This window comes from Gossypium hirsutum, chromosome A03 (genome assembly GCF_007990345.1).
Source record: "Gossypium hirsutum isolate 1008001.06 chromosome A03, Gossypium_hirsutum_v2.1, whole genome shotgun sequence".
Lineage (NCBI taxonomy): Eukaryota > Viridiplantae > Streptophyta > Magnoliopsida > Malvales > Malvaceae > Gossypium > Gossypium hirsutum.
Window position 1 is genome coordinate 105211988 of NC_053426.1, and position 9844 is coordinate 105221831.

The window sequence follows — 9844 nt, forward strand, 5'->3', positions numbered from 1 at the left end:
ACTAGTCCATGTACGTGCCACGTATCACTTGCTGGTTATTCTATTAGACTGGCTAATGTTTAATAGTACAATAAATTATTTACCAGATGAAAAGATAAAATGTAATTTAAGTATTAATACAGAAGCCTTGATGATACTTTTACCGTCAAATATGATATGTTGAATGTTCCAAAATTATGCACCATGATGCAAAATAAAAATAAAAAATGAAGAGGATGCAAATGAAAAAGAAGAAGAATGCAAGTGGTTATAAAGAGTCATATGCATGCCTCGAATTAGGGGAAGCATAGGGATGATTGCTTGAATTAATGTCATGACCTTGATTTTCAAAGTTAAAAAAAAAAAACGTGCCCAGCTTGGCCTTGGTTACAACATTTTGGTCTTCCCCAAACATTTCAAGAACCCTGTCTATATATGGTTTTCTAACACACAAATGTAATTAATTAACATATAATTGTCAGGTTTTATTTTTCTTTATTTTGTAAACACAAACCAAGAGATGTTTGAATAGGAATCTATGAATGGATAAAACCTTGAAAGTTGAAGCATTAGGTTTATTTTAAGAAGGATAGGGGGTGTTGGAGAAGGAGAGAATATTCTGGTGCCGCCACAGTTCAACAGCTAAACTCCAAAACTTTTATTCTAAATAAAGACAGGATGCTATCACATAACATGATTACATAATTATGATAAAAAGAAAAAGTCAGCCCACAAGTTGACCACTGCTCTCCCTTCCAAATATTCACTGCTTTCTGTCCCTCTTCTTCATTTTAAAATACTGCAGTTTTTTCTTTTTTATTATTATCTACTCCTCATTCCCATCCCAAAATTTCAATTTCATCCTTTAAAAATTAATCAGAATTTTCAGAAAAAATTGTGGGGTTAAATAAAAGCGTTGCAACACTTATATATATATATATTTCCAAAGGGGGAGGCCATTTATTAGGTTTAATATGCTATTTTAAATATGTAGCAAAATGAAGTATTGAGTTAGGATTGGATCAAACTATGGGGATGCAAAATTAAAATTCTCTATTTCTAATTTTGGGTGGAAAAGACAATATCTGAAAATAATGTGTAAGAGTAGATGATTAGACAGGTAGGTTGGATTTTAAATATGGTATACAAGAAAATACTTTCTTCATACTAAATAAAGTGCATGCAATACATCCATAGTCCCAAAATCCTATACCACCCAATGGATGGATGGCCTCAAATTTGAACCAAAAGAAACCATCAAATGAAAAGCAAAGCTACATGTAAGCTAAAAAGTGTATAATATAAAGTTACCATTCAAGTTAAAACCAATGATGAATTATTTGAGTAAGACTAAAACAAGGGCAAATGGCTCCAACTTTAGCTAAATCCAAGGACTGAAAAAAAAAAGATTTTTAGTTTTCGTGGGAAATGAGGAACAAAAAAATGAAGGGTTGATGACAAGTTTGGCATCTCTTTTTGCAAGTCATTTCATTTAGGGTCTCTTGTTAAATTCATCTTTTTGACGGAAACAGCACATATATAATTTTATTATTGTTTAATCTTAAATAAGTCGGTGATCATAAGTGGACCATTGTATACCGAACCACCTAGCTTTTTGTTTTAGAATTTCATTATAAATCAAAAACCTTTTCACTATGCTTTTCTTATTAACTTTAAAGGAAAAGCTTTTAACTAATTCAAGAGAAAGCAACCCAAAGTACTAGTTAAATACCCATCTCATATCACCAGGTAAAAATTTAAAATGGTTAATGGGATAATTAAAAAAGTAATATATTATGTGTCACGTTTACTTCATATTAATATACAAATAATTAATTCTTAACACTAGAAATGGATGATTTGTGTGGTCTTTGATTTAATATTTAAAGATAATTTACTCAATTTTTTAAATAAAAAAATACAATTTGAATATTATAATGTTACTACTAATTCTCATATGATTTATATATATGGCTCTAATTACAATTGATGGTAAAATATAATTGAGTGGTGCTTACAGACGAAGGATTGGTTCTCAGACATCTGCTCAAGCTTTGTTTTTCAGAAGATTTGGAACTGCATAAATAGTAGTACCTTTGATTTATTTTACATATTGGGAAATAGAAATAAAAAATTGCAGGTTGGAAGGCAGCAGAGAATAGAAAAATGGTAAAACGAAAAAGCATACAAATTATGAGATAATCATTCCCAATGGAAAAAGCATGGAGATTAGCTTTCTACGGACCTCATCATATGTGTCATTATGCACCTTTGGGCTTCTCTCTCTCTCTCTTTCTTCAACCTCCTTCCTTACCTCCCAACTTTAACTTTTCACCGCCTCTCATTAAAAAATAATATGTTATATATTAGTATTATATTCCACCCAAAAGTGATTAATTATAATTAAATCAGTGCATATTTGAGAGAGAAAGAGAGAGGAGATCCATTCCTTTGCATATATCAGTTTATGTTGTTAGGGTTGAGAAACCATAACCAAACACCGAGCTGTACCTCTTCATGAGTTTTCTCTTAATCACCACATTAATATAAACACTCCATTTTTTGGTTTTCTGGGGTTTTTTTTTTTTGTTCTATAAGCTTTAACAACATAGATGCTAGAGACGATGGCAGAAGAACCGGTTTCAAATGGTTTTATGCAGGATCCTGTTCCTGGATCCAATAACCCTCCTGTTGCAAAGAGGAAGAGAAACCTACCAGGAACACCAGGCAAGTATATATAGTTTCCTCTTTCTTCGTGGTCTCATGGGTGTATTTATGTTACATAATCAAAGTAATTAATCAAGCTAACTACTGTACCAGATCCTGAAGCTGAAGTGATAGCTTTGTCCCCAAAGACTCTGATGGCAACCAACAGGTTTTTGTGTGAAATATGCGGCAAGGGTTTCCAAAGAGACCAAAACCTTCAACTCCATAGGCGAGGCCATAACCTTCCATGGAAGTTGAAGCAAAGGACTACAAAGGAAGTGAGAAAGCGGGTGTATGTGTGCCCTGAAAAGACCTGCGTCCATCACCATCCTTCCAGGGCTCTCGGGGACCTGACTGGCATAAAGAAACACTTTTATCGGAAGCACGGGGAGAAGAAGTGGAAGTGTGAGAAGTGTTCAAAGCGATACGCTGTGCAGTCAGATTGGAAAGCTCACTCAAAGACCTGCGGCACCAGGGAGTACAAATGCGATTGTGGTACTCTATTTTCAAGGTAATCCTTTACTATACCTAATTCATCTTTGTGGTTCTCATAGTTTTTGACCGAGTGATAGGCTAAACAAACACCGCCCTCTGACCCTCTCTTCAACTATAGCTAGGAGTTGAAATAATAAAAAGTGGAAGTAAAGACAAAGAACATATTGTCATTTCGTATTTACTGAAATATATTTTTATTAATTGATGCATGGACTGTATGAAATTTTTCGTTGAGCAGAAGAGATAGCTTCATCACGCACAGGGCTTTCTGTGATGCTTTGGCTGAGGAAACAGCTAGAGTAAATGCAGCTTCCAGCATGCACAGCTTGGCCACCACCAATTTCAGTTACCAACTTATGGGGAATCCATTAGATACTGGGATGCCACAACATTTTCCCTCTATCTTCAAAACAATTTCAAGCAATGATGAAACCATAGATCAAACTAGACGTGGTTTTTCCTTGTGGATGGGCCAAGCACCTCAGGGCCATGATTCAATTGGCAAAAGTCTCCAAGAGATTCAACAATTTGGTTCTTTGAATTCGGGATCCATGTACAGCGATCCCCTGGTTTCGACATCGAATCCTCCGGCATCAGATTATCAGTTAAACTGGATGTTTGGCAACAAGGTCTCATCCGGTAATGCTGAAGATCAGCTAACCAGCACTTCACTTCCTTTGAACAATAATGTCAAGGAAAATGGAACTCAACTTGTGAGCATTCCTTCATTATTTAGCACCCAACACCAGTCTCAGCAAACCCCATCTTTCAGTATGTCTGCCACAGCTTTATTACAAAAAGCTGCCCAAATTGGTGCCACTTCAACTGACACTTCATTCCTAGGAAGCTTCGGGACCAAGTGTAGCAACAGTCAAGTTCAAGATGGGAGTAAATACAGTGATCTGTATGTGTCAAACACACAAACGACTACCCTAGGATGTGACATGGAAAATTCGGCAAACGATATTTCCACGTTGAATCAATTGCAAATGTACCCAGCAAAACGCCGGTACTTGCAGAATGAAGAAAGTGGGGGAGGACAAACAAGGGATTTTTTGGGTGTGGGAGTACAGCAGGCCATCTGTCACCCATCTTCAATCAATGGATGGATATGAAAAATGAGCAGAAATTTACCTATTTCTCTTTATGGAAAGCTTGGGTGATGGATAATAAAAGTGGAGTTAAAGATGAAAAGGGAGAGACGACATAATGACTTTGCAAAGAAGAAAAGTTGCAGAGGTTAACAGTGCTCCTAGGGGAATTATTCAAGAGATTAAGAATAATGAGATCCATGCATATTCTCTTCAACATTTGAGAGCCCAACAATCCCTTTTAAAAATTATGCCTTTATTTTATTTTTTTTAACTTTGATAAAAGGGGATATGAAGTAGTGGGGGGAAAGCAAAGCAAAAAAAAAAAAACTTTGGAGCTCCATTATTGCATTAATTGTTTCATCTCTATGGTTGTTGTTGTCCTGTCATACTAGATTTTAAAAAAGTAATTACGTATCCATAAAATAAAAGCTTTCATTATTCTACTTAATACAAACAACAAGCTATGAACTGTTAATTGGAAATAATATAATGTAGCTTTTCCCCTCATCAAACCATGCATGTGTACAGTGAATTATAGCTTTTCCCTCGTCAAGATTACCACTATAACATGCAAAAACAAATGGAAAGAAGGGCATTAATTAAAAGCTTCAATATTTTTTCCCAGTAATTGTAATTTATATTTAAAATTATATCTTTGAGAGCATATTATGGATTTTATGGAAAACAGAAAATGATACGTACAAATCATAAATCAAGAGATTCAAACTCAAATGTTGATTTAAAGTGTCACTAAATTAATATTGAAGCAGTAAGATAAACAAGGGTAGATTGCAGCAGAAAAAACCCAATTTCCCAAAACTTGAGCTAGGGACAGAGTCATATTCATATATAAGGGAAAAGAATAAAATTGCCATCAAGCGTGCACCATTCCTCCTGCTTTTGTCTGCTTTTTTTCTCCCAATGATCACAATAGAATGGGGTCAGGCAGACATGGAAAACAAGTGGACAATGGATAAGAGTTTAACTTTGTGGCTTATTTGACTCTTAACAGGATATTGATACTTGATAATATATATAGTATTGTGGCCCCATATTATTTTGACCTCTATTGCTTACATTCTCAAGTTGTACCACATATTCCATTTTTACATATTTGTAGAGTAAAACCATTTTATTATAATAATCAAATTTTTAATAAAATTATTTTTTTTATATTTTCTTGTAATTTTTTATGACAACTTTTCACTTATAACAATAATTATTAAATTATTTTTCTATAAATTATAATTGTTTCATATAAGCAAGCTTATTGATTTTAATTTATTAAGTAAAACATAATCTTAATTAAAATATTATTTTAATAAAATTTTGAAATTTTAGGTGAGAAAAAATTTATTAATCATATTTTATTAAATGAAAATGATCTTTAATGAGTTGAATTAAATATATCAATTCAATAAACTATGAATTTGAAACATCATTAACTTAAATTGATTATTTGAATTTAATAACTCATGATAAGTTAATGAACTCATATTGATTTAATTGAACTTATTAGATTAATGAGTGAAAGAATATTAAATAAAATACGCACCAATTATACATCTTTTAATTTTGCTTTCTTTATTTGATAGAAATTTACAATGGAGTTTATAAATCTTTTCAAACAAACTGAAGCAAGAGAAGTAAAGGTAAGATATTAGTTTCCATTTGGAATGGTTTGTGTGAAGCATTGAACAAGTGTATAGGTACGTAGGGAAATCATGGTTTGAGATAGAGAAAGGGTAGGTCCTAGAATGATTGACCTCATCCCCAAAAGAGAGATGACTTGGATGAAAGTTTCACTCTTCTCAATAACAACTTTTGCATTTCCATTAAAAGAAAAAGTATGAAGGTTCATAATCCAGCTGACTCATTATCTTTTTTTCTTCAAAACTTCAGTAATAAGTCAATGGATAAAAATATACATTCTTCCTCTAAATTAATCCATTCATTATACCAGGTTTAGAGAAAGTTAAAAGAGCTATTGACTCTAGGCTAACCAACTTAAACTTATATATTCATCTTTTATTTTATGCATTCATGGCTAAAACTTCCACAATCATTTTGGTCTTGTGAGTAAATTAATCCTTTATATTACCGAAAATATGAATTAATTAATCTTTATACATTAGATAAACGAGTAAAATAATACAAGTACTACTAATTACTTATTTTAGTGTTTTATGTATAAGGAATAATAGTAAATTTAGCCCTTGATCTTTACATTTTTATTCAATTTCGCCCCTACTCTTGGATCAAATTGACTCTCAACTTTTCATTGTTGACATGCCACTATTTTGTCTTATATACTATATCAGCAAAAAAAATATTTTTTTAAATCATAAATAAAAAATTATAAAAATATAGTTATTCAATTTTTTTTTAAAAAAATTAAAATTTCTAAAAATATATCCCAAATTGTTTAATTTTGCCAAGACTTGCTTGAAATAGTAGTTAGAGCTTGTGTCTGGTGCTTAAATGACACAGGTCCAAACCTTGTCATTCTTTATGTTTTCAATTCTTTAATTTTTAATATCTATTTTCATAATTTTTGAAACTATAATTTTCATTTATGATTTTTTAGCTTTCTTTTAATTTTTAATAATATTTGAATTATTTGCTACCACAACATATGAGATAAAATAGTGTTATATCAGCAATGAAATATTGAGAGCCAAATTGCTTCAAATAAAAGAGTAAGGGTAAAATTGAATAAAAGTATAGAAATCAAGGATTAAATTTGTTATTATACCTTATAAACATAAAACCAAAAGAAGCATTTAAGGAATGAACTATTTTGCTCATTACTTGCTCATATTTTCCAGTAAAGAGATACAAATGCATTAACATGATGATTTCTTGTTTTCTGAGCAAGTTTAAAGAGGAGAAAAAAGGCAGGTAAAAAGAAAAGGAGTTGATTCTGGTAATGAAATACTACATGATATGATAGCAAAGTGAAAATGGGTGTTCATTTTTCTTTAGGTAAAAGCCAAGAAAAAAAGATAGAAAGAAGTTTGTGTGCTCTAAAGCAAAACATTTTACACTTTTTCAATCACCCCCTTAAAGACCCTTGAAAAAGTAGCCATTGCTGGAAATCATATTGTTTCTCTTAGAATAGGAGATTGAGCCCAACATCAATCCTATTGGATTGGGTCACAAACCTAACACAATTAACGAAGCTTAAACCCCCACCCAGCCCTATCATATTCAAACACCAAAATTATACCTTTCAGACTCACTGAATTGAAGCAGAGAACGAAGCAAATATGAAATTCACGGACTCACCGGTGATACAGCTTCAAGTGCGTGATTCCCAACTCTCTATCCAACAAGACAATGGCTCCTTCCACGTTGGTACCTCCGTCTGGCCTTGTTCTTTGGTTCTAGCCAAATTCGTAGAGCGCTGGGCACCATCTTCGCCCACCACCACCACCAGCGATAACCCTTATTATGACCTCCTTGATTTTCACACCCGCCGTCGTCGCGCCATCGAATTGGGAACTGGTTGTGGAGCTGCTGGCATGACTTTCCGCCTATTGGGTCTCCAAGACATCATCCTCACCGATATATCCCCTGTTATGCCTGCGCTCAAGCATAACCTCAAACGTAATAAACCCGTTCTGGGTAAGAACATGAAGACCTCGATTCTTTATTGGAACAACAAGGATCAGATCAGGGGCGTTAATCCTCCGTTCGATGTGGTGATCGCGGCAGATGTAGTCTACATCGAGGAATCGGTGGGTCATTTAGTTGGGGCTATGGAGGCGTTAGTTTCCGACGATGGGGTGATTCTGTTAGGGTACCAGCTGAGGTCACCGGAAGCTGATAAGTTGTTTTGGGAAATGTGTGAAAAGGTTTTCGTGATCGAAAAGGTTCCTCATCAGGATTTGCACCCTGATTATGCTTATGAGGAGACCGATGTTTATGTTTTCAGAAAGAAGAAGAACAATAACAATTAGCAGGGTAAGTTTTGGATCGATTATATATATACTAATGAAGTTTGGCAATTGGGTATGGAAATTGTCCTTTTTTCTATAGCGAATGCCAATATAAGGATAAAATTGAACTTGTAGTCATTGTTGCTTAGCCTGTTTGCTGCAAAATTGTGGGCTTGGATTGAAATGTTGTCTTTTGCAATCTTCACTTGATCTTGTTATTTAATTATGCCAGTTCCTGCATTGAATTTTGTTTGGTGAATACAAGTAAATTGAGTAACGCATGATGACTGAAGAATGCTTCTATGTCATAAGTCATTGGTCAAGTCTAATTGTTTGTTACGGTTCACCTGTTTAAGCACTATGAGAGGTCGGATCTTCAACAAGTCCGGCGTTGTTCTTGATCAGGTTTTTATCACCCTATTTTACTAACAGTTAGTTCAAATGGTAGCACTCTCCCATAAATGATCTATATGCTATGGGTAATGGAGTCTAGTCCAACCATGTGCTTACTCTTTAATTACTTTGTTTTTGCCTGCTATTGCACTTTGAAGCACTCTCACTCTCTCCCTAGATCTAGAGCTTTCGGTAGAGTCGAGAGATAAGACCATACCAGACTTGTTCAGGGTGCGTAACTCCCAACCATATATGTTTTTTTAAAGTACTTGTGTATAATTGTTTGAACGAACTTATATTCAGGTTATATAGATATAAGATATAATCTTTCAAACGTATACAGAACCTTTTAAAAGGATTGAACATTACCATGTCAAACATATATTAACATCCAATATTCATATCATAGTTAAAATGCTACAGCATCTTTTAATAATTATGACCAGTGATACCCGGATGTTACTACTCGACCTGTCTCTTATCTTTGCCAGATGTATGATGTGTTTCAGCCCAGCAGCAAGGCTTGGGACCTTTCTGGGCTACCCCCTTAGCAAATTTTATACCATATTGGGAACTCTATTTCAAGCAAAGTTTGCTTAAAAGCAGGCAGGGTCAAGCTTTCTTCTTCTATTGATTGTTGAGCATTCTGAAACTCAATTTTGTGCCCTCCACTTATGCTTGGTTGGTATACGTGTTCCTGCTGTTAATTGATTTCTATTTTTCTTTCACATCAAGCTTCATTTCGTTTTTATTTCTTTCACTTTTTCCGTTCTACAAGTCTGAGTTTCATGAAATTGAATTCAATTTGTGTAGCATGGGCGTTGCATATCACTTTGATGCTTCTTGAAATGCATTTGTGGAGGCTAATTTAAGATGCACTATGCAGAGTATTGAAAGGAATATTTCATTGCAGGTTCCTATTTCACCATTCTTGAACCTGGATTTCACTAAGCCAATGTTAATTTAAACTCTTTCATAGAAAACTTCTAAAAAGAATCATATGATGGATTATTTGTGTAATAGTCCACCGTACAAGAAAAACGGATATTGCGTTCCCAATGAGAATATTTGCTTATTGATAAGAGTAGTTACTAACATCTAACATAAGTTTATTAAACAAAGAGTATTTTTAATCTTTTATCCTCTAAAAAGTTGTTTCAAGTCACTATTATTTTAGTTTTTATTAATGTAAACTGTTTCGAAGGGTTGTGCTAGGTGGCCTATGAACGCCTTTAG

The 9844-nt window shown here is 33.7% G+C and overlaps 2 protein-coding genes across 4 annotated transcripts; both read left to right on the forward strand.

Moving 5' to 3' along the window:
* Positions 1-2226: 2226 nt before the first annotated feature.
* LOC107886800 (zinc finger protein NUTCRACKER) lies at positions 2227-4728 on the forward strand. The gene is made up of 3 exons (XM_016810871.2): positions 2227-2706; positions 2800-3196; positions 3419-4728. The coding sequence occupies exons 1-3, from the start codon at positions 2592-2594 to the stop codon at positions 4293-4295; spliced, it is 1389 nt and encodes a 462-aa protein (XP_016666360.1). The 5' UTR covers positions 2227-2591; the 3' UTR covers positions 4296-4728.
* A 2455-nt stretch (positions 4729-7183) lies between these two features.
* LOC107886799 (protein-lysine methyltransferase METTL21E) lies at positions 7184-9616 on the forward strand. 3 transcript variants are annotated; one of them, XR_005918103.1, is made up of 3 exons: positions 7184-8240; positions 9100-9289; positions 9422-9616. XR_005918103.1 is itself a non-coding variant. In XM_016810869.2 (2 exons), exon 1 carries the CDS (start codon positions 7544-7546, stop codon positions 8234-8236), a length of 693 nt encoding a protein of 230 aa, XP_016666358.1. In that variant the 5' UTR covers positions 7184-7543; the 3' UTR covers positions 8237-8240; positions 9100-9336. The 3 variants fall into 3 exon arrangements, 2 of the variants coding, with proteins under 2 accessions (XP_016666358.1, XP_016666359.1); XM_016810869.2 differs by lacking the exon at positions 9422-9616 and having other exon boundaries at positions 9100-9336; XM_016810870.2 differs by lacking the exon at positions 9422-9616 and having other exon boundaries at positions 9118-9336.
* The last annotated feature ends 228 nt before the right edge of the window (positions 9617-9844 follow it).